The following is a 23,979-nucleotide window of genomic DNA, read 5'->3' on the forward strand; positions in this document are numbered from 1 at the left end:
AAGGGTGTGAAAGGGAGCACAGAGCACAATAGCGAACAGAGGAATTGGAATCGCGTTTTTGGGAGAAGAGAACATCGCAGGGGAAAAATGAGCGGAACGGTGAAGAAAGTTACCGATGTGGCGTTCAAGGTGGGAAGGAACATTGATTGGGATGGAATGGCGAAGCTTCTCGTCTCCGACGAGGCTCGCAGGGAGTTCTCGAATCTCCGTCGCGCTTTCGACGAGGTTAACTCCCAACTCGAAACAAAGTTCAGTCAGGTGGCCTCTCTCTCCGATCTCTCTCTCTTTCGTTCTCTTTACATTATGCACTGGATTTAGGATGGGAATTTCCGTATTAATTCTTAAGATGTTAGATCGATTGGATAATTAGGGCTCATAATTGATTTGCAGCGTTTCTGTTTCATTTCTCTTTCTGTTTTTAATATAAACGCTTTTTAATCAGATAAGCAAATCCAGATACACATATACTGTGTCTTCCAAATAGTTGTAGAAATGGTTTTTGGATTATTTTTATAAACATTAAGGTCCCTGTTATGTGAATGTTTTGTCGAGCGCCTCTGCGTCATGTTTTGAACGAGTGTTTTGCGATTCAAAGTGATCATGTGATTAATTAGTTAGATTCTTATTATAATTGTTGATTTTTTGTTTTTTAAGTTATTATTTTCAAGCATTGCTAAGTTGTTTTCTTACATTCTGCAGGAACCTGAGCCCATCGACTGGGATTATTACAGGAAAGGCATTGGCACTCGTTTGGTGGACATGTACAAGGAGCATTACGAGAGTATGTTTATGAATTCCATAGCCAATGCTATTAATCTGTATATATTTAGATTTCTTAACGATACCAGTACCGGGTACTGTGCTTGACTAACTCTTTGTGGCGATGATAAATCATTTTGTAAATTTAGTTTTTTTGTCATGCACTTACTCTCCTCTACGAGCAAACACTCTAGAGTCTTGGTCAACCCCCATGAAACAGTTTTTAATTCTCCATTTCCTCCTTTGTGATATGTGCAAACCACTTTCGATCATGGGTTGAAAAAGTGTTCCTTGTTCTACTGATTTACATTTTGATTTGCAAGTCAGTGCATATTTTAAAAAATATTATACTCACTACTCTTCTTACTCATCTTATTCAGTCTCTCTCTCTCTGTGTTTTTCAATTTATTTCTTAGTTGTAAAAGGAATGATTGTATAAGCTCATTATTTGATCAAATTTTCACGAGTAATATTGGATAGAAATTAGGAGAAATACAAATAGGTAGTTGAGTAGTCATCCTCCACACTTCCATAACATTGTTTTGTTTACCAATTTCTTCATGTTGTAATATACTTCCCCTTGCGTGTTAAAACCTATATTCTAATGATACATAGAATCTAGTGTTCATAGTTTAGTATACAGATTATGGAACTGTTTATTTGTTTGTTAATTGATTGAATCCCAATTTTTAAGAGGAAAAGAGTAAGAAAAAATCTGGTACCCAGCTGTCACAATATTTTACTTTTGGAAAATAGATGCAGTTTGATTTTTATATGAAATCTCAGATCAATTTCTAATTCTAGTAGCCACAATTCAAAACACGCATAAGCCTTGCCCTGTAGATTCCTTATATTGTAGAATGAGTCATGCATTTGATTTTTTTTAATTGAAATATTACTGAATTTCTCTATATACAAGGAGTCTATCAGGTGAGAGTGTTTGAGAGATGAATGTACTTGTTCTAGAGTCCATTTCGACTAAAGATAAGATCAAATTATAATATATAGGTCCATCAAAATCACTCAGAGTCTATTCTAATCAAGCTTGTTAGACGGATCGGGTTCCTCCTTAGTCCCACGTTTGAGATGTCTGGTCCTCGGTATCAAGTGGTATATTGAAGAGCTTACGCTGAATAGATAAAATCAAATCATAGAATATAAGTTGGTGCAAACATTATCTTATAAATTGATTGATTATGGTGCAAACATCATTTTATAAACTGATTTTGTGAGGTTGAGTTAGGTTTAAATTTTCCTTTATTAAGAGTAATCATGGCTATTCTACCTTGCATTTTATGGTCTAAATCAATTTGATATGCCCCCATATATGCGTGAGTACAACCAATATGTCATTTTATAAATTTACTGTTTTACCTACCATCAATTCAACATTTAATGTTGCGTGATGCCCTATTTGCAGGCATTGAGGTCCCCAAGTTTGTTGACACAGTAACCCCTCAGTATAAGGCTAAATTTGACTCCCTGGTAAGAACTTAGTCAAATCGATGGTTATTATTTTGTTTAAAGCTCTTACGTCCCACAAAACTCTTTTACTCGTACATTACAATTAAAATTATAATTGTCCTAATTTTTTATGTTTGCATTGTTTGGCTGCAGTTGATTGAGCTTAAAGAAGCAGAAGAGAAATCTTTGCTGGAGTCTGAACGTTTGGAGAAGGAAGTTGCTGAAGTACAAGAGTTGAAGGTAATAGATATCGCCTCATAGATTTTACAGTTTTATACTATTTAAAAAAAATCTCACTCTTTTTTTTCACAGAAAAAGCTTAGTACCATGACGGCAGATGAGTACTTCGAAAAGCATCCTGAGCTTAAGAAGAAGTTTGATGATGAGATCAGGAATGATAACTGGGGCTATTGATTATCAATTAGCAAAACGTCAGAAGTTGATGTTTTCCTTGCTGGTTTAATAAAAACAACTTCATTGATTTCTTTGTAACTCGGTTCTCTTTTTCAGTTAAAAGTTTTTATTTACAGTGTCGAATTTTTTGTGGTACGGTAGTTAATCACTTAATATTTCACCTCAAAGTGCAGCTGGGGTTGTCCAAAGAAACTGATGTCTTGTATCCGTTCGGAGACAATGTCAAGAAAATGCGGTTTTGCTATTGTCTTAATAAATTATGTCTGCCCGTTGAAGTAATATTCTGATTTTTGTTAAAAGTTTGATGGCTGCATCAAATCAAGCAAGACACTACAACTAGCTGTTCTATAGACTGACAGATTCGGTCGGGTTAAAATGTTATACGGGGTTTGTAATAAAATGGCATAGTTTGGTACTGGTGACAAGTCGATAATCTTACCTAATGACTAGCAGAATATAGTTTGTTCTCTTATGATTTAAAACGATGCTGATCATTGATTGTGAAAAAAAGAGAGAAAACATTCGCCCCAAATTAAATTTTAAAAGTAACTCTAGGTCTTTATGATTACAAATTAGATGTTGTTAAAATTAGTTTATATTTTATTTTTTTTTTCCGATTTTTAAATGCTGGGTATCTCAATGCGGGCTCACCCGTTCTATATAGGCCTGTTCTATGTTTGATTCGCAAAAATACATGTTCTATGTTTGATTCGATTCGCAAAATACATTTTAGGTTGGGTTGGTTTGTGTAATAAATGTGGGTTAATTTTTTTTATCCTGCTCTTTTTGCGGGTCTATGAGTCCGTCCTCCATGTACAGTTTTTTTTATAGAAATTGTTAGTAAAAAATTGAGGACATGATAGTATATTCTTCCTCCATAACTATTTCAGAATATCTCTCATGTTTTAAATGTATTCAAATAGATGGTTCAATTAGTTCAATCGTTCGGTGATGGTTCAACTAGTTCAATCGTTTAGTCCCACCTGCTGTTATTCCACGCAGACTGTAGATTATGCAGGACAGACTTAAACAAATTAACAAATTAAATTACCGAGTCTGTCACACACTTTTTGTTAGAGTCCGTCCCGCATTGTCATTCTTAGCCAAAAGATAATGTTGAGTTTTTTTTTTTTTTTAAGTTTCACCTTTTTATAATAATATCAAACTAATGTTATTATATCCTAATTTTCTTTTCACATGTTTATCTTTAAAACATTTGAAGTGCTTAATAAGTTCTGAATTTTATTTTAGAAGAAAATTCACGACACTTATTTCTACAACAAAACAAGTTTCTAAATAATAGGGTTGGAAAAAATACAACACTATTTGAATTGGTTAAAGTGAGTCTCACGTAACACAAAAAATTAATATTTAACAAAATTTAAAAACATAAAATTATTTTTAAATGTCAGAACATCATTGAATACAAAGGTGAAATATAAAGATAGAGAGAGTTATCATGAATGTTACGTTTCCTTTCTCTCTAGTAATATCACATATCAAATATGCTAAATTTTATAATAATTGTTCATCAAATGAGTGTTACCGATAACAACATAAGATTAAAACAATTATATAATATTACACAATTAATTAAAATAAAATAATTATTACTGATGACACACGTGTTTAGAGTAAAAATATATATTCAACCAAAAGTAGGAATAATAATGTGGATTGACCCATTTCGCATAAACCCGTCCTGAATTGGGCTTGTAAAATACGGGTTGGATTGGTCCATCCCACATAAGAGTCAACCGTGTACAGTGTTTCTATTTTAGAAGTTTAATAAAAATGTTTGTTATTGAAAAATTTAATATAAAGAAATTTAATCAAAATATTTTCCATTTTTTGCATTTGAAAAATTGAGGTATATTAGTATATTCCTCATCCCTCACTATTGTTTTCTCCCTTCATTTCAAACTCACAAAAAGGCATGTTAATACATTTCTCATCCATTCCACTCAAAAAAACAAAAATATTATTGATTTTTTTCTCTTTCTATATTTTGACATAAGTAATCCACAATTAATTTATTCTCAATTGTACTACCAAGTCATTATGTTTTAAGTTGTTCTAAATTAAAATTAAAATTAAAATTAATGGTTTAACCAATAAATTTATCGTACAAAGTAAATGGTCCTCATATAAAATAAAATATAATCCTACTCCTAAATAAACCGAGAGAAAGAAATGATGGTTCTTCAGTCAAATTTGAAAAAAAAACATTGTCTATTTCTCTTTTTATATTTGGAATGTATTCAAAAATAGGCGCTTGACATAACTACTCCACAATTAATTTATTGTTAACCATTGTACTACCAAAATCTTCAGCATCATATTCCAATAAAATTTTGTTTTATGTGTGGGTTAGCGGATCAGTTTGCTCCATCCCAATATTGATCCGCGCAGGCTGCGAGTTATACAAAGCAGATTTAAACGGATCAGCGGGTTGAATTAGTGAGTCCTTCTGCCCCACATTGTCATCCTAAGTCAAATATTTAAAGAAAAAATCTTAAATTTTTTTATAAAAAAATTGTATTAATATTTTTCCAGCTCTCAAAAGATACCTGTACTTTCTAATATGTAATAAAAAAAACTCCACGTTCTTGACAGAACACGGGAGAATAAAATTCACAAAAACAATAGGAAGAAAAATTCAGAGAAAAGAATAAAAAACAAACACAGTACATAAAAAAGAAACAAAAACAATTGTGCAATTTTGATTCTATAACATCAATTCATTAAACATACAAGGGAGGTGAATGGTAGTTTAAAATTTAGTTTTAGTATCATTTGAAAATTCTTAAAAAAATAGTAAAGGTAATTTGTTTTAAAAGAAAAAAACTTTTAAACAAAGCAATGATAAATGAGTATTAATTATTTTTAACATTTTATATCTCCTTTTTTATCTTATCACATTATCTATAATATTTATATATTTTTGTTTCTAACTCATTAGTATTTTGGTAGAAAAGATAGAATTAATATAGGGTGTCCGCCAAGAGAGAAGGACAACATAAATAATTTTAAAAAAATATATAGAATTTACTGTTTTTATTTTGACTATATTTCTTATTTATTCCCCGTTTATCCGAAGCATATTTGGACGAGTTTCCCTATAAGAACATTCTAATAGAGAAAAAAAATAAGAAAAACAAAAACTTTAATTAATTTGTCCATAAACTAGAAATATTAATTTTATGAAGAAAAGAAAAACTGGTTAGTCGTTAATTATTTCATGAATTAATTTGCAAGACTAAATGACTCTTTCTTCTTACACCTCCCATACCTTAATTCTGCTTCCCATACTAAATGTGAAAATACTGTTTTATCCTTTTTTTTCACCCCATACATAATCTGGAAGTGTTTTTTAGATTTATAAAATTTGAATTTTTTTTTTATTTGAAATAAGCCTATAACCCATACATAATCCGGAAGTGTTCTTTAGATTTATAAAATCTGAAACTTTTTTTTTTAATGTAATCCAGATCCAAAAAACATAAGCTGAATTTAGGGTTTAGGATCAATCACACATGAAAAAAAAATTCTCGATTACATAATCCATAAGCTAATCTTATGTATAGAAAAGACTTTCAAATTATGTAATCCAAAAACTAATCATAAAAGGATTCCGGATTACATAATTCGAAAACTAATTTTGGATCTAGAAAAAGACTTCTGAATTATGTTATCCAGAATATTAAAAAAGGGTATTTTTTTAATACAAAAACTTATGAAGGTGGTAGAAGAAGGTATGGAGGTGCAGGAAGAAGGAGCCGACTAAATCAGAACAATTTTGTAGAGATAAGGGCCCAATATACGTTTGGACTTGTACTATAAAGCACACAACTTTCGGACTTCTTTCCTTTCCAGAGACTAAATTGGGTTATAAATATTTTCTCTTTCAAAAATAAAACTTGGGTATCTATACAAAATTTAAACAAAATTCATCAGTAATGTCTAAGTTTGAAATTCTTAGACTTTGCTTAACAGTTACTTGCATGAAGAACTAATCTCATAACCATGTCTAATAAAAAACAACTTTTTATTGTATAATCAGTCATGTGAGCTTAGGGTATGCACCAATTAAGCTCCAGTCTCAACGGCCAAATACAAGATTTTAGCCAAATCAAATATAAAATTGTGGTGACAACTGATCCAACAAAACAATAAAAAAATGAGAGCTGAAGAAAGATACAAAGAACTAATATCTGTACAATAGATGAAGAAATAAAATTGAACCTTTTTAGTTTGCAAATATACGAAGAATATACCTTTTGATTCTGCTGCTACAAAGGGAATCTTACAAAAGTAGAAAATGAACAAAGGAAACAAAATGTGTATTTGAGAGCGGCATCAATGACCTTATTCCATTGATTGCTGCAGTAAACTCAAAAATTCCACCAGACATTTGGTTGCTGAAACACAAAATCTCAGGTAACTCTCAAGATGTTACTCTGAACTGCCTGCCTTGCCCTCCTCATTTTTATTCATAGCCTTCTTTGCCAACTCATAACCTGCAAAGTTCATAGCACCTAAAGGTGCAATCCAAAAGAACCTGGGAACTGCTCCTTTGAACAAGCCAAGGGGTCCTTCATGTTTTAGTATAGAGAAGGCTATCAAGGTCATTGACACAGACCGGCCCTGCGCAGTCATCATTCTAGTTTTCATGACATCAAAGGGTGTTGTGACAACAGCTGCCAAACCACCAGATAGAGCTCCAACAGCAATTGTTTCCAGGGCACTAAGTTCCCGCTCTAGTAGACGTTCAACAACCTAAAATCAAATGCCAACAGCACCACACTCAGTAACCATTGTGTGGAAACAAAGGTGGATTCACTGGTGGCCAAGCAAATATAATATGGAAAGCCTACATGCAATTTACTTTTGAAAATACTATTGACGAACACAAGAACATTGACCAAGCATGCTGAATCATGGAAGTTACAAACCTTTTTAGATTCAGCATAAAGCCCCATGCCAGCGACATAAAATGGAACCTCACGGCACAGGGTAGCTCCGGTTCCACGAAAGAAGCCCCTAAGACCATCCTGCTCCCAAGTTGCAACGAAAGCCTGACCCACATTGTCAAAAAGACCAGCCTGTAACCTTTGCTTCAACACCTCACAGGGGATCCGCACAGCTGTTCCTAAAACTGTGCTACAGAATGATGCTACAGATTGTACCTGCAAAAGGGTTCGTACATGAAACATTTGAATTTAGTTAAGTGACAACAAACAGCCTACTTAACAACATAATGAACTTATTATCAACCCCCTAATGTAAAATTTCACTTCTAAAGGCCAATTAAAGTGCACAGGACAAACCTTTTAAAGTACTAAAAAGAATTAAATAGAATTTGAAAAACATTGATCTATTAGGCGTGAACATCTCAGTTTAAAGCATTTGCCTCACTAACGACCCTTTTAATTAGACAATTAGCTTATTACAGAATGACAGATTTTTCATGCTTTATTTTATGGTAAGTTGGAAAGCAAGAAAAATTTACCACAGAACCATTTTAATTCACAAAGCAACAGCTTTAACTAATACAAGGAAGACATATTCAGCAGTAGCCCAGGCTATAAATAACATCATATAAGCTTTACAAATTACCTGGAGTTCTGGCAGTGTTGGAGCAAAATTTATCAACACCAATTTACTTGCTTCAAATATCCCAGTTCGCAAGCCATGGCTGCAAATTATCAAAGGTGGCATAAGCTTGGGAAAAAAATTACTCTTTGTTGTTAAAGGAAGGCCTTAATGAAGCATGAAACAACAATTTCTTTTCAGCTTATTTGTTTTAAAATAAAGGAAAATGAGAGGGAAGCATTGAAAAGAGATCAAATAAACAACCTTGAAAACTGTCCAAGAATTGCAGGGATTGAACCCCGGTATAAACCTCGCCTTCCAATCTCTGGCAGCTTAGAAATAATTTCGGCAAAGGACATGCTTGATGCTTGTACTCGAGTCTAATATACCAAACAAGACAACGATGAGACCTCTAAAAGGAGCCAAAACAATCAAATGGCTACGAGAGCAATATGGAATTGTTCATCAAAGTTCAAGAACATGCCTTAATTGTATCAACTGGATGCAGTAAGGCACAAGACAGGGCACAGGAAAGGCCACCTGCCAATGCAGATCTTAGAACACTTCCGGCACGAATTTCAACAGCTGGTGGGACAGCAACTACAGTTGCAGCTTCAAACCAAATACTCCTGGAAGTACGACCAAAAATAGTCATTAATATAGAGGATCAATTTTAATCATTGACTACTGGTAGTAGTTGAACATTGCCCTAACACAGTCCTCCTATTTTACAAAATCCTGGGAGTGGGCATGAGACCATAGGCCTGACAATCAACAATGAATAACACAATGTTATTTGACCAGGTTAAAAGCCAAAGTTTCAGAAATATTTGACCAGGTTATTTTCCATGGTTTTGTTACCTCGGTTGCTTATAGTTCCCCTTTTTATTAAATTCTATTTTGAAAAATATCTTATTTTCCATTTTTCTCTGTATTTATTTTTTCTATCATTAGAAAATATCCTCGTAAGCCAGGCATTTTAACAGTATAGTAATGGCACTTATCCACCCTCCTCCTACCTCCAGAAATATATAAAGAATTAGTGATGGACTTTATGTCTAATGCTTAGAATGGGGAAATATAAAAAAAAAAAAATCAATTAATTGATCATATTTCACTCACCTTGGATCCTCTTGAAGACGATCAGAGGGAAGCAGAAGCATGAAATTGCGGAAATGTCCATATGAAATAGATTCTTCTGTATCTGCCTTCAGAAATCGCATCATAGCAACAGCATTGTCTTCATTTGCAGGGAGTCCTGCGTTCTTTAGTGATTCCAATATTTCACTCTTCTTCAGTGTCCCTGACTTGCTTAGACAAAGAGTAGTATATGCACGAAGAATTGTTGGCTCCTTCTGTTCCATTAATGATAAGAACTGCTTCAAACCAAAAGACCTGGAAAACAGGTGACTTCTGGCACGGCTCATAAATTCTTTAGCATATCTTCGTGGCAGCTTTCGTTTTCTCATTGCTACTTCTAGATCTTCGATAGTTACTTGGCCATCACCATCTCTATCCAACTCCTCAAAGAACCTCCTCCCTATACGATAATGAAAGTAAAAAGTCAATTTTTTTTCATTCCAGAAAATACCACAAAGAAATCAGCATACACAATAAATAAATAAAGTACCCAGTCTCTACATAGTCTAGTATCTGGTGATGAGCTACCCTATCTTCTCTATCTGTTAACCAACATAGTCTAGCACTGAGTCAAGGCCTGATACTATATGTAACGGTTTTTTAATTGGGACCATTAGCTTCCTCTATAGAAAAAAACTCTTAACAATATATACTAATTGAATAATAAATTAATAACGAAATAGATCTCAAGTTCTCTTTTTCTATGCCTAAGATCCTTTCTAACAATGAACAACAAATAAACAGGAAATCTTAACTAAATATTTCAAGCAAAGATGTCAGAAACAGATTAGCTGCATATCGTACAAAAAGGCTAAAATATCACAACTGATAGGATTCAGAGCCCTGTACCCATTTGTAATAAAGTTATTTATTGCATGAAATATATTCGTTGATTGTATAGTCGTACGTGATTTCTTATTGCAATTTTGATCATACAGAGATTTATTGCCGCAATTCCCAAACACTAGTCCAGAATAAAAAATGTTCCTGCTTGGTTGTGGTTTTAGCTTTTTGTTTTATAAAGTTGTTTTGTAATATAATGTTTAAAAACTGTTAAGGGGGTAAAACAAGGAATGAAAATGCTGATGATAAAAAATTTTAAACATTTTTTAAAATGTTCGCAAGGTCTTCTCTACTGACATTCACAGTATTGCTTGTCTCGTCTATGAATTTTAAGCCAACATTTCATCTATAGCATTCACATATTTCATTCCTATGATTCCTAATCAGCCTAGTTAATCTTCACTCCTTCACATTTAAATCAAATCTATAAAAAACAAATTGATCTCAGATAATCAAAGCCCTGCATTTGAAAGCCATAAGCAGATTTATTAAACTAACTCACATTACTGTTTACTCAAATTATATTATACCCCTCAATGATATTACATCCCTGCCATACCTCGGAAGAGATAGTCTAAGCTAATTGGCTATACTTTACACGAATCAGAGAATTCATATCAGTTCCTTTAACAGTTAAAAATATACCTAACGTATACTCTCATCTTTGCTGAAACGGATTTCTCATATATCCTTCCCCTGTCTAAGCATACCAGCATGTTCTATCCTATTCCTAAGTACCTGTATATGCTAATAAATGACTCCAAACGACTCCATGTTTTAACAATCGATAACTGCAGTTATTAAGAAGATTTTGCTGGTATCTTATGCAAGCAAATTTGGAAAATAAAAAAAAATCCACATCCCATGTAACACACCTTCAGACTCTGTGTATCTAAAAAAATCTTGCACCGAGATTAGTTTCTTCTTATCAGGATGGTCTTTAGCAGTTTTTCCCAGTTGTGGTAGCAGTTCAGCCAATTCTGCCAATGAAACTGTGGAAAGTGTGGACTTTAGACGCTCCACATTTGAGAGAGGAATACTGAATATGTTGTTGGCAACCTTCTGTGGCGAATTTCCTCCGCTTTCATCCTTGTTTTCATTATTACCACTACCATTACCATTATTACTATTATTATTGCTTTTATCTCCCTCCCCGTTTGTCGAAGGGCTTTCTTCTCCACCCACAGTTGATGGCACACCACCCACTTTTGCAAACCTCAAATTCCCCAAGAAACCATTGACATATACTTTGTGCTCCTCCAAGAAACCTGTAAGTGCATTCACATTACCAAAATGAGGAAAAGAAGGTTGGGGCAGACAAGTTTTCACAGAGTCAAGGTCATCTTTATTTTCTTGCACCCCATGATCAAGACTCTGAATAGTCTGAGATAACTGATCCAAGATAAAACCTATAACGCACTCAAGTGAAACATGCTTTCCATCATTCCTCTTAACACCCTTCTCCCAAACTACTCTGCCAAACTGAACCCCCTTGGATTCATCCTGCTTCACCTCACATGATGAAACAGTGGGCTTCATGGAAGAACACAGCGTATCTTCATCGCACACTTTGTGGCATTTCTTCTTTCCAGATTTGAAAGGAAGTGGCAGAGACTGAAGGAACCCATTAACCAACAAAGACCAAGTCACAGCAAACTGCAAACAATTGGTGCAAGAAGGCCCATCTTCTTTACCAACTTGAGCTCTATTACTACCACCACCATTCCCTGAATTCTGTGAAAACATGCCCCAGAAAGCCTTCAAAGGAACCTTCATTGACAACCCCTTCTTCTTCTTCACATCGCAGATCTGAAATTCACTACCTTCCCTCAGTGGGGCAATCAAACAAACACCATTGACCTTGTTCTTTGGCCCTGCCAAACAATGCTCAAGATCCTTCGCCGCCTTCCGAAAACCCACTTCCAGTGGCGACAGCGATTCCTTAACAACCTGAACGGAATTGAAAAAAGACTCAACTGGGTCGCTCCCTGACACCATTTCTAATCAACCCTTTGAAAAAGTCGCAGCCTTTTTCTACCCCCTTATCAGAAAAAAACACTCGAAAGTGCAAAAAATTAACAAAAACGAATCAAAATCAACAGAGAAATATCAAACTGTTACGAAAACGGGATTAAAACGGATAACCCAACCGAGCATATAGATTGAAAAGAATCCACTCTTAAGACGGGACCAGTAAACATTGCACATTTCGGTTCAAGATTAGACCCATTTTCATACAGAAAAGTAAGATGATGCGGTGAAGAAAGGAAAGAGTGAAAAGAATTGAAGGGTAGAATTTGGATAAGATTGACAAGAGACAAAGACCATCAAGCGGTGGTTTAGGACATAGTTTGCGCAAGAAACTGATATGGGTGGCAGAGGAAGAAGAGCATTAAGTTGCAAGAAGCACAATGAGAATCAAAGAACAGAAACTGAGAAGCTTTATTTACCTTTTTTTGTTTTAAAAAAAACATTTAATGCAAGAAAAATAGAAATAAATAAATGCATAATTTATGTGCACTTCTTTTTTATAAACAAGTCCTTTATTATTGTTATTATTATTATTATTTTCTGCAATGAAATCCATTCAGAATTATAAAATTTTGGAGTCTTCTTTTTTTATTTAATAAATATTATTTATAACTTTCAATAAGAAAGTGTGTTTTCTTATATACATGGTATTCCTTATATTATTATGGAGGTTTATGCAAAATGGGTTAGTAACATTTATTTTTTGTTGTTTGTGTATACAACACTCCATCAGCACTACTCTACTATAAATATTGTAGTTAAAATATTAAAAAAAATCATATGAATAAAAGGGAATGTCTTATGGGCATGTATGACCTAATTAAATATTTATCCTTTCTTGAAAGAAAAAAAAAACAAGGAAACATCTCTGTTAAGGTTGTACTAACACCTGGGCTGAAAATTCAAAGGTTTTTTTATTGTGTGTTTGGATAATGAATAATGAATGCTGATGAATGGATAATAGGTGACGCAAGGCCATGTAGGAGTGAGAATTAGGGACACCAATGAAGGGTTGTTACCCTTCTTGTGATTGACGATGGCATTGTGAGATATAACTTGTGTTTATGAAAAGAAATTTGAAAGTGAAATGGTTCATCTCAAGCTTGTTTTTTCATGGCAGAGTGAACAGTAATTGCAGGTGTTGAAAAAGTGGAAAACAACAAAGCAAAAGACACATACACACATACACAACAAAATTAAGCACAACTATTATATTTATTATTATTATTATAAATGATACGTTGTTGTGTTGAGAAAGTTTTTTAATGGTCAGGTTCATGCCAAGTGGTTTTGTCTTTGCCAATAGCCATCATCACACACTCAAGTTTTTATTGGACAATTGGAACATTTTTTAGGCTTTATCTCTTCTGCAGTTAACCACACATTATAACCCACCACAGTTTCTTTCAATGGTGGCATATACATCCCAATTTTCAAAATTCTAACAATTTAAAACACAAATAATGAAACTAATTGGGTTCAATGAAACTTCTTTTTCCTTAAAATTTATTCTTTTGTGGCTCAAGATGGTTAGCAATCATCTTTTTTTTTCGTGGCTTGTGTATTGAAATATTATATTTATTTAGCCGAATATTGTTTATATAAATTGTTGATAAAACATTGAACCATTTCGAGAAAATCAAATCATCAACAATCATATAATTTTTTTAAAAATATGGGTGGAATTGAATCAATTTTTTTCTAAATATATTAATTAATCGTAGTTGAACTTGACAAGAGAAATGATATATTTTTGGTAATATTGATTTTATATTTGTTTTATTTTTTAAGTGAATTTTAATTAAATATTTTTACTTTACTTAATTTTAAATATTAATTTAATATAAGAAAGTATTTTAACTTCAAATGCGTTGAAATGGGATTATTATAGTCAATTATTCTATTTATAAATATCTATTTTGAAACTTGAAATTTCATCACAATTTATTTTTAAAAAAGATTGAATAATTAGAAAAGAAAAGTATCTATAAATTATAATTGAGAAATGAAAGACTATAACAAAAATTAAAAGTAGTGAAAATGACTGATGGCATGGTGATGGAGAATATATGAAAATGCAATTTTGTTGAGAGAATTAATATTCTGAAAAGTTATGTCAAAAGGACCTTTAACCTAAAACCTGTAACCGCCATCACCGTTGGTTAGAAGTCCTGAAACCGCCATTACCAATCCAATGGGTTCAGACATCTTCTAACCACACACCCATTGTCAACGTGTAGTCTTCACACTATCTCATTATTTCACCATTAATTTCAATTCAAAATTTTAAATTTAGTTCATTCTTTACTTTTTCAGCTTAATAAAAATGTTATTATAAAAAAAAGTTCTATATTATCATTTTAGTGAGTTGTATGGTATTATTTTTTGTCAATTCAAAATAAATTCTCTTCTCAAAACATAACATGGAATGGAGAGTAGATATAGCATGATCCATCACAGCCAGAAGCATGGTCTAGAAAACAATTTCCCTTGAATAATTGATGAGTACTTTACAAAGGGGATAAATAATGTAGAACATGTTTACATAAAAAAGTATATATTGCGATAAAACTAGTGTGTGTGTGTGTGTATATGTATATTGCCCCCAAAAGCAATAATCCTGTTACATATATAACATCAGAAATAGCACTACTACAGTGAGTTAAAGTAAAAGAAAAAGTTATCTGCATTGGTTATGCAGACAACTGTGGGGATCAAATGAATACTTGATCAGTCAAATTTGATTGCATTTCCTCCCATTGCACCAACAGCGTGGCTTGTGAAGAAAAGGTTGATATGATATGATATGATATGAAAGATATTGGTGCCAGCTTTTGTAATTTGACCATGTGATTAATCTTGGTTCATGTTTCTATTCTAAGTACACCAATGGCATGCATGATGCATCTCTACCTTCTCACTCTCATTTTCTCCTCAGGGATGGGAGCATTAGCAGCACTCTTGTTGGAAGACACAATTCCCGGCCTGGTTGAAACAGAATACCTGCTTGAACCAGATGGAGAAGCAGGGAAAGAGAGTCTCTTCTTCAGAGGAGCAGGAGCTGTTTTTTCGGGGGTTCCATTTCTTTGTGCAGCAAATGATGCACTTCTCCCTTTGGATGATGGCTTCGCCTTTGCAACCTTGGTGGGTGCTGTTGTGTGAGTTGGGAAAGCAGGTGAAGAGCAGTTGTGTGAATGGATCTCGTCATCATCTCCCATTGGTGACACTCCAATGCTGTGCCTGCGATGGGCTTTGCTGAACATGGATTTTGAATCACCATCACCACCCCATGAACCACCTGCCTTTGGCTTTGCTCCATTGGCTAGTGGGGCCCTTGAGGCTCTTCTTGGAGGGGAATCGTTGCTGCGAGGACGAGTTGGGTTTTGGTTTGCTGGGGAGGTTTTGACATCATTGTTCTGGTCACGGAGAGAATATAATTTTGTGATTTCACCAATTGACATGGTGGTTGTTGCACCACTCTTGGCAGATGCATGACCAATGTGGTAGGTAGTGTTTTGACCCTCCCATGGCCTAGTAGCCATCCATCGCTCTAGCCAGTTCCACCCCCAGTGGGGATTGTTTGGATCCATAAATGTAGCATTTGTTGCAGATTTTGAAGAGTTCCTCCATGTTTGCTGTTGGAGAGAGAGAAAGTGGTTATCCATAGGAGGAAATAGTTTATATTCTACTAGTCTAAACATACATTTTTAGCCTATTTTCTGGTTTTCATTTTGAACAAAATTCTACATTGATTTAATTGACCTGGTAACACAACTTGAACCAATTGACTAGTGTAGGGAAATCAAAATGGACTCCTTCGTGCATGGGGTTAGATAGTAGAATCTATAAGGCAGTCTCTTCTTACCTGATGTGTAGATGCATAAGCCATAGCCTTCTCTCTTCTCATAGCTGCTATTTGCCTGTTCAACAACTTTGCCTCAACTTCCTCCTTTGATTTCGAGCTATCATCCCATTTTTCTCCAATTTGCTGAAAAAGTATTTGCCTCTTTAGAACAAAAATTTAAGGGGTGGTAACCCATTAGCATGACAATAATTTGTTAAAAGTTTTGAAGGGGGTAATGAACAAAAAAGGGGAAACACTTAACAATTTGTCATAAGATAAATCAGAACACATACAAGAAGAAACACACACATTCACTAGTAATAAAACAGAAGCATTATTGCATAAGCCACATTCTCTGAGACAAAGATACATCTCAAGTGTATTTGCATAACTCATTGATGTCCTCCCTATAACATAACATACAAATTATTACTTACATTATTAGCTTGCATCCTGTCGAATTCCCTTTCACGTTTCTGCTGCAGTTGCCGGTTAAGAGCCTGATTCTCCTCAGACATTCTGACCTTCCTTGCACGAACCTGAGACTGCAACCGTGAAAGAGTTTGCATGCATTGCAAGGTAGTAGCTGCTTGCCTTTGAACAGATTGCCCCTGCACCAATGTTCTCAACCTCGCCAAACCTCTCAAGCCTCGCAAGGATCTTCTTGCCTGAAACCCACATAACATAGAACATTATTACACGTAAAAGTCTCTCACAGTTCAATGTTCTAGCAGCACAGATACAAATTCTCCCCATAACAAAGCAAACTGAATGATTTTTTAAATGACACGAACCTTCCATGTTATTGGTTATTTCATTTGTGTAAGCAATGTTTGTTCCAAATAAATAGGATTGATAAAATTCCATACCAAATATCCACGGTAGACTGTTTGAATTGTGGTAGCAGCCTTTTCTTGATTAGCTTTTCCATTTTGACGAGGCGTGTTTGAGAGACGAGAAACATCTGCAGCAGCAGCAACAGCAGCTCCTGCAGCCACAGCCGTGGCCAAAACCAAAGAAAAGGCTTGGTTGTTCTGTTCATTCTCTGGCACACTTCTTGGTGTGGTTTCTTTTCTAGGTGGAAGTGAGGGAACAATAGCAATTGGTGCTCCTTCTAGATCATCGGGGTGATAAGCCCCAAAACATCCTAACTTTGACTTATGATGATGATGTGGTTGTTGTTGTTGATGATGAGGAGGATGTTTCTGTTTTTTATGAGCAAACAAAATTGTTTTGCATGAGAATGTTATCCAATTTCATGTCAGAGGTAATGTAACAGGGGCTATCCACATACCTGTTCCTTTTTCGAATCAGAAAAGAAAACTTTTTTCACTGAAGAAAACCACCCTTTCCTCCCCATGTGCAATTCCTTTATCTGGCAGAGAAATGGATTTTGAATTAATAACATAAAATGATCAAACTTCATTCAAAACACGAAAAAAATATAGGAAAAAAAGTTGTGAAGAAGTAAGTAAATTCAATGTTTCAATTTAATACATGTTGAATTCAGACTGAATTGTAAAAGAAGATAGAACTTCATTCTGAAAGCAAATTTTAACTGATGTATTATATAAAAGTCTTTCCAACCCAATTAATGAAAAGGACAAGAAACCGAAACATAATAGAAAAAAAAAACTGTTTTTCCTAACATAAAGCAATGAGTTTCTTTGGATTCATTTGTGCAATGGAATGATCAAACGAGGATGAAGCCAAAAGCATCATTCAATAAGCCATCAGAAGTTCAAAATCAAAGTCAAAAGCACCATTTGTGAACACCCGGTTTCATTGGAAACTAACAGAACAGAGAAATGAAACATACAAAATGGAGATTGGGGAGAACCCAGATAGCACAATTGAAAAACCATCAAAGCCATAACATAGAATGATTCAAAAAGGTACAAGAATAAGGATCGGAAGGGACAAAAATCACTATTAAGATGACAAAACCTAAATGTTCCACATTCCAAACACCTTAGCATAAGAATCACAAATCTCTCTGCAGATTAAGGTACATACATGCCCTGTGAAGAGGACGAAGGGACAAAAAGGAGGAAAAGGAGAAAACTTCAACGATGAATTGATCAATTACAGCAAGGATTGGGTGTCAGGATAAGTGGGGCCCTACACGGAATGAGAAATTCCTAATTTTAACGTTCATAATTATAAATAACAGCGTACCCAAACAAAAAAAACAACCAAAATCTATCTAACAAATAACGAACTCTCGCTGTCTTTTTTTTTTCAGTTTTTCACGGGCTTGGATTTTTGGTCTTACTTTTCCAAAGAGAAACATCAAGAAAATTCAACTCACATTCATTTTATATCTTCCTATTTTCCTGAATAATAAACAGTTACTTTTATGACCTATTAACCAATATCAGTAATCTGGTGTTAAAATAATGAAAAAGATTTATTTTTTTCCTATGTGGTGAAAATGGTCAAATTTCTAGATTAAAGTGTACATATAAATTTCAAAAGAAACAGATTTTTATCGAAAATTATTCAAACATGGAACTAAATGAAAAGAAACAGTTGAAGAGTTTTGGATTTGGAGCCAAATGTTCTCCAACCATATTAGTTCGTTTGGTCCACCTTTCATAGAGTATATTCCCAGTATCCTTGGACTGAGTTAAATGTTATTACTATATTACAGATACTGAGTTAAATATTATTATTATATTACAGATTAACCATGATACATTTATAATTTTTTTTCTTTTACATCTAATCTATAATTATTTTAATTATTTATCACATCATTTAATTATAAATTTATTTTTTATTATATATATTATTTTAAATTGTATACATGTATCTGGATTGTGTATAATTTTTCATTAACTCAATGCAATTTTTTTTCTTTATTTTATTACAACAATTATTTCCATGACATGTTTTAAAAAATACGTTATGTTTTTAGTATTCAACTATCCACCGTTATAAAACAAATTTGAGCCATATATTTAAAAATAAAATAATCCCTATGTCTATCGTGTATATACATATCTTTCTTCTTTTATTTCTTTTCCATTGACTAATTTTTAAACATTTTATTTTTATATAACAGTCATTTTCAAAGTTCAAAATAATATTAATTATTTTTTATCATTTACTCCATTTTAATTAGTTTATATGTGTATTGCTTGATATATAGAAGTTAAAGGATTAAAATTAAATATTTAACAAATATTTATTATTATTACTATCGGGAACATAGGTACTTAGATGCCTATGTATCCGCATTTTTTTATTTTTATAATTTATATATAATTATATTTAATATTAAAATTAAATAAACGATATTATTCACTCACTTATATTATCAGTATAAATCTATAATTTATTTTAATAAATATGAATACAGGTAAGAAGATATATATATGGTAAATTTATTATTATTCAATTTAGTTTTATTTTAATTAAATATCAATTTTAATCAAATTAAATAAATTTTTATAATGCAAATTGTCACGAATAAAAATAAAACATAGTATGGAGCACTAATAACAAATATGGAGCTCATAACTGAAATGTCAAGTTGTATAATAATTTCTAATATGAAAGTTTTTATTTTAAAAAAAAACAAATATGAAATTGTAATTCCATGTTTTTTTTGCATAACATATATATATATCCGTATTTTCTAATTTTATCATTCACTTATATGTATCTAAATTTTTAATATATATATTAATAAGGAAAATATTTAAATAAATATTTTTTTTGTGATAAATTTTTTATAAAACAATTATTTATGTCATAAAATTATTATCCAAAAGGTTAACAATACAACACACATAATGGCTAAAAAAATTGTTTTCGATGTATCACATATTTTTCATAAACATGTAAATAGGAACAAAATTACACACTTTTCCAATTTATTTATCAAAAGAGACAATTTTAAAATATATTAAAAAAATATTTGTTTTCAACTAAACCATTGAAAGAAAAAACTACTTATGCTTAATATTTTTAAAAAACAACACTAAAAATATAATAAAATTAAAAAAAAAACATAACATAACATTTTATAAGATTATTAGAGTATTTAAATGCAGTGTAATTAACTTAATATAGTATTATCTTTTATTTTGAATATGGAAAGCAATATTTTATATTCAATATTTTAGTAAAGGATGATTATAGTTTCAACACATTTTTGTTAGGATTCTCATTTTCACAATTAATAATATTATTATTTTATTAATAATTAAATGTAATATTTTATTATTTATGAGAGTTGTAAAAGTAAAAGTGAAAAAAAAAAATAGATGCAAACAATTATCAGTGTATAGTATTTATTCTTATACATTTAGCACAAACATCATTCACCCTCTCCTTCAACATTACATTTTTAATTTTATTACTTTCATTCTCATTATTAACATGAACCAAAGTTTCGGAATGGAGTTCCCTTGAATCAAAAGTCTGGTCTTCTCACCTCCTCCATTGTTTCCAATAGATAGATGCACACTCATCATCATCACGTGAATACAAAATAATATGAACGCACATTTCTCACTTCCCCATTATTTACTGTTTTTCTCCTATGCTTTTTTTAAAATATATCCTTATAAACTGATTTTTATTAATTAAATTTATTTTCGAAATCATTTTAAATTACAAAATTTGTCAACATAATTCAAATAGATTTATAAGACTGTGGTTAAAAATCATGGTAATTGTAAAAAAAATAACTATATGGTTTAAAAAAACCTTTGGGTTTCACTTATCTCTTTTCCTTCTTATTATCTTTAATATTTTGTTTCCATTTGAATTGGAAGATGTTTTTGTGTACCATTCTCTCATATCACCGAGAGCTTCTGTTTTCCGTTGTGATTTTTGTCTCACAGCATGCTATTCATCATCAATTTAGGTCATCCATCGTACTCAATTTTCTAAGTAATTTTCCTTTTTCACAAAGCCTAGAAACTTGGTTTAAAATGAATAACACTTGAAGTTGTAATTATAATTTAAAATCAATGAAAAATAACTTAAATTATAGTCTTTCAGAATAACTTTTTTATATACAAATGTGGAACTGATTTTGGTTTTGAGTACTTTTAAATATAAAAAAAAAACAAATTAAACTTACATACAATTACATCCGAATATATCTGTATATATAAATTTATCATAATTACATAAAAATATATATGTAATTTAGATACTAATTTTGAATTTGTATGTTATAGTTATCTATAACAGTTATACAAATTTATTGTGATATATACGTATTTGGGTTGTATGTATAATATCAACTTGTAGTCATGTAAAGATTTAAGATGATATAAAAATTGAAATGTTTAATGATAGTTAGAAAATTATAAAACAATTTGAATTTTTAAAATTTTATAGGATTAGTTGAATTACATAAAGTTATATAGTTTAAAATTTTATTAAAAATATGATTTTTTTTATTGATCTAAGTTTATTCTGGTAATTTTGCACTTGGTCTAAGATAGACATATCATCTTAACATCATGTTTTGATTGAATTTCTTGAATGTTTCTTTTAAATAGAAGTTGACCATGCTTTTTTACCGCATTCTTGATATTATTTTATTATTGATGTATGTTAGTACTACTTCCCAACACATGCTAATTTATCAACATCAATGTTTGTGGTTATTTTTTTCTTAGTGTGTGCAAGCTTTTTTTTCTACTTATTTAAATTCAAAATTTTACAGAAGTTAAAAATATTTTGTAGATGCCAATTTTTATAAAAAAAATACATTTCTATAAAAATCAAGTACATAATTTAACTTATAAGAAAAATCAACTTTAAATGTTTGTAAATAAATTTATTTCAAAATTGCTTAATAACCTAGGCGTTGTTTGTTCAAATAGAAACTGGAGATTATCCAAATGAAAAAAACAAATTAAAAATTATAGTCAGATGCAAATTGAGTCCATCAAAACCTGTGAAATTCACTGTTGAAGATTAATGTTGGTTGCTTTTCTTTAGAAATGAAGAATTCTTTAAAAACTGTACTGTAAAATGTTTTAGTTTTATCTTTAACAAACTAATATTTTTTTTATAACGGAAAAAGTAATAAACAAAAAACATTTTTAATTGATGTAAACATATTTTCTATATAATCTACTAATCTCTCTTCACTTTTTTTTTCATCCAAAAAAAAAAAAACTTTAACATTGCATTCTGACTGAGAGTTAAAAAAAAAATTGTTTTTTAATTTAAAATATTATTATATTATTATAAAGAGTTGTGAAACCTTGCATTATCGATTTGCGCGTGTTTTGACTTTTGAGTTAATGGTGTGAGACCAAAAGGAAAAATCATAAAAGTCTTCATGAAAAAAAAAAAAGACAAAGAATCTTCCTTCTTTTTTTCTTTCGGTGATGGCTAAAATCAAGGTTACCCACTAACACAATTAAATATCTTATTATTTTATTTCAAAACTTTTATTTATATTTATTATTTTTTATCTTTATAAAATATTTTACTAGAAATAATTATTGTACCGTGTTAATTGGACGGTGTCATGAGTTCACCTATAAAATAAATTTTCAACTTAAGTTGGATTTCAATAAATGTGACAGTTAACAATCCAACTCATACCATTGATTAACCTTATTATAAAGTTTAAGGTATAAGTTAAAATTATGAAAATAAATTCAATAAAAGAGACCGTTAAACTCACTAACATAAATTATTCCATTCTTGTTTACTTTAAACAAGAATGTAATGTTAGTCATTACTATGTAACTTGATATCTCATTTATGCTGACACCTCCAATAATAACAATTAACTGTTATTATATATGAAAAAAATATTATTAAAAAAAATACAAAAATATCTTTAAAAATCATATCATGCTATTGTTTAAGAAGTTATATGACAGTAAAAAAATATCTAGAAAAATTTATGAACTGCATCTTTGAGTTTAATTCATATGCACAAATATTCTTACACAAATAACACCATAAATAAAACTATATTTTGCCACACATTTCTATTTATATAATGAGAAAAAAATAAAATCTCATTAAATATATAATAATGGTATATGAATTAAACTCAAGAAGCAAGTGCATTTTGTAGAGGCGGGTGTGTGATGTTGAAAATTCACACCAAAGCAGCCTTTACGACGTCGTTTGCAAGCTTACTACTGCGACAACCTAAGACCATGGTGATTGACTTCAAAATCTTCCACATCCCCTTGCATCCTCTCTTCTTCCCCTTCACGGCGTCTTCTTCAGCCGCCGGAAACATCGCCGCCGGTCCCCTCCGGCTCTGTCTGTTTCTGATATCTTTCAGCTCCATCTCAGTAGTGCTAGACAACTTGGACATCCCAAACATAAACAAAAACCACCGAGACTTGGTGGTGCACCTCACCAGCGATACCTTCCCATCCGACGTGTAGTCACATGCAAAGCTCTTTGAACCGTTCGAACCGCGTTTTGCAATACCCTTTTGCACGTTCCTTCGTGCAGTGCTGTTGCATTCATCAACACGCGGAGGAATATCCTTGAAGGGAATGAGTTTGCCGCAGAAGATTATGTTCTCTGCGGCTGCACTGTTACTTGAAGAGGTGAATTCTTCACTGAAGAACTCGAACAGATTATCATCATCACCATCATCACCATCATCACCAAATCTTTTTCCATCTTCACCACCCCATGTATCTGACATATAGCCACTGTAAATAGGAAGGTCACAAAGAGAGAGGGTTTCTTCTTCCTCTTCATATGGGTCTACCTGCAGTAGGTTGCTTTCTTCATTCCCTACTTCTTGATCCGAGTGAAACTCTTTAACCGCCATCGATATTCTGTGTGAGAAAGAAACAAAAGGGAATATATGAACACAGAGAGAGTGAAGAATATTTTTGTTTGCTGCTTATAAGTGTCTTGATCTGTTCAAT

At 32.1% G+C, this 23,979-nt stretch overlaps 4 protein-coding genes across 14 annotated transcripts; 1 reads left to right on the forward strand and 3 right to left on the reverse strand.

Moving 5' to 3' along the window:
* ATPQ (ATP synthase D chain) lies at positions 1 to 2,916 on the forward strand. The gene is made up of 5 exons (XM_068637925.2): positions 1 to 258; positions 700 to 781; positions 2,180 to 2,244; positions 2,377 to 2,463; positions 2,536 to 2,916. The coding sequence occupies exons 1-5, from the start codon at positions 88 to 90 to the stop codon at positions 2,635 to 2,637; spliced, it is 507 nt and encodes a 168-aa protein (XP_068494026.1). The 5' UTR covers positions 1 to 87; the 3' UTR covers positions 2,638 to 2,916.
* Positions 2,917 to 6,852: 3,936 nt separating this feature from the next.
* Positions 6,853 to 12,642, reverse strand: SAMTL (mitochondrial substrate carrier family protein). 2 transcript variants are annotated; one of them, XR_016523282.1, is made up of 7 exons: positions 11,091 to 12,635; positions 9,355 to 9,772; positions 8,717 to 8,996; positions 8,497 to 8,612; positions 8,257 to 8,335; positions 7,593 to 7,826; positions 6,853 to 7,416 (listed from the first exon to the last, which is right to left on the reverse strand). XR_016523282.1 is itself a non-coding variant. In XM_068634348.2 (7 exons), the coding sequence occupies exons 1-7, from the start codon at positions 12,211 to 12,213 to the stop codon at positions 7,093 to 7,095; spliced, it is 2,439 nt and encodes an 812-aa protein (XP_068490449.2). In that variant the 5' UTR covers positions 12,214 to 12,642; the 3' UTR covers positions 6,853 to 7,092. The 2 variants fall into 2 exon arrangements, 1 of the variants encoding a protein (XP_068490449.2); XM_068634348.2 differs by having other exon boundaries at positions 8,717 to 8,861; positions 11,091 to 12,642.
* A 2,073-nt stretch (positions 12,643 to 14,715) lies between these two features.
* On the reverse strand, positions 14,716 to 18,381 carry IQD3 (IQ-domain 3). Of its 10 annotated transcripts, none has more exons than XM_068634959.2 (6): positions 18,107 to 18,381; positions 17,385 to 17,465; positions 16,960 to 17,295; positions 16,528 to 16,758; positions 16,112 to 16,234; positions 14,716 to 15,881 (listed from the first exon to the last, which is right to left on the reverse strand). In XM_068634959.2, exons 2-6 carry the CDS (start codon positions 17,448 to 17,450, stop codon positions 15,156 to 15,158), a joined length of 1,482 nt encoding a protein of 493 aa, XP_068491060.2. In that variant the 5' UTR covers positions 17,451 to 17,465; positions 18,107 to 18,381; the 3' UTR covers positions 14,716 to 15,155. The 10 variants fall into 10 exon arrangements, with proteins under 10 accessions (XP_068491060.2, XP_090161452.1, XP_068491059.2 ...); XM_090305326.1 differs by having other exon boundaries at positions 16,112 to 16,252; positions 18,107 to 18,232; XM_068634958.2 differs by having other exon boundaries at positions 18,062 to 18,197.
* A 4,598-nt stretch (positions 18,382 to 22,979) lies between these two features.
* On the reverse strand, positions 22,980 to 23,979 carry LOC137828153 (uncharacterized). The gene has a single exon (XM_068634605.2). The coding sequence runs from the start codon at positions 23,877 to 23,879 to the stop codon at positions 23,184 to 23,186; it is 696 nt and encodes a 231-aa protein (XP_068490706.1). The 5' UTR covers positions 23,880 to 23,979; the 3' UTR covers positions 22,980 to 23,183.

The sequence above is a fragment of the Phaseolus vulgaris genome, chromosome 7 (assembly GCF_051622355.1).
Source record: "Phaseolus vulgaris cultivar YP4 chromosome 7, ASM5162235v1, whole genome shotgun sequence".
Lineage (NCBI taxonomy): Eukaryota > Viridiplantae > Streptophyta > Magnoliopsida > Fabales > Fabaceae > Phaseolus > Phaseolus vulgaris.

Bases quoted from the DNA above. Each gene is read 5' to 3' on its own strand.
- IQD3 (XM_090305324.1), bottom strand. From the start codon at position 17,516: ATGAAGTTTGATCATTTTATGTTATTAATTCAAAATCCATTTCTCTGC. The intron at 17,296-17,384 runs GTATGTGGATAG...CATAAAAAACAG, and splicing joins CTGATTCGAAAAAGGAACAG to AAACATCCTCCTCATCATCA. The intron at 15,882-16,111 runs GTAAGAAGAGAC...TCTCTCCAACAG, and splicing joins CTTATGCATCTACACATCAG to CAAACATGGAGGAACTCTTC.
- SAMTL (XM_068634348.2), bottom strand. From the start codon at position 12,213: ATGGTGTCAGGGAGCGACCCAGTTGAGTCTTTTTTCAATTCCGTTCAG. The intron at 9,773-11,090 runs GTGTGTTACATG...ATTATCGTATAG, and splicing joins TAGATACACAGAGTCTGAAG to GGAGGAGGTTCTTTGAGGAG. The intron at 7,827-8,256 runs GTAATTTGTAAA...ACCCTTTTGCAG, and splicing joins CAACACTGCCAGAACTCCAG to GTACAATCTGTAGCATCATT.
- ATPQ (XM_068637925.2), top strand. From the start codon at position 88: ATGAGCGGAACGGTGAAGAAAGTTACCGATGTGGCGTTCAAGGTGGGA. The intron at 259-699 runs GTGGCCTCTCTC...TACATTCTGCAG, and splicing joins TCGAAACAAAGTTCAGTCAG to GAACCTGAGCCCATCGACTG. The intron at 782-2,179 runs GTATGTTTATGA...CCCTATTTGCAG, and splicing joins GTACAAGGAGCATTACGAGA to GCATTGAGGTCCCCAAGTTT.
- LOC137828153 (XM_068634605.2), bottom strand. From the start codon at position 23,879: ATGGCGGTTAAAGAGTTTCACTCGGATCAAGAAGTAGGGAATGAAGAA.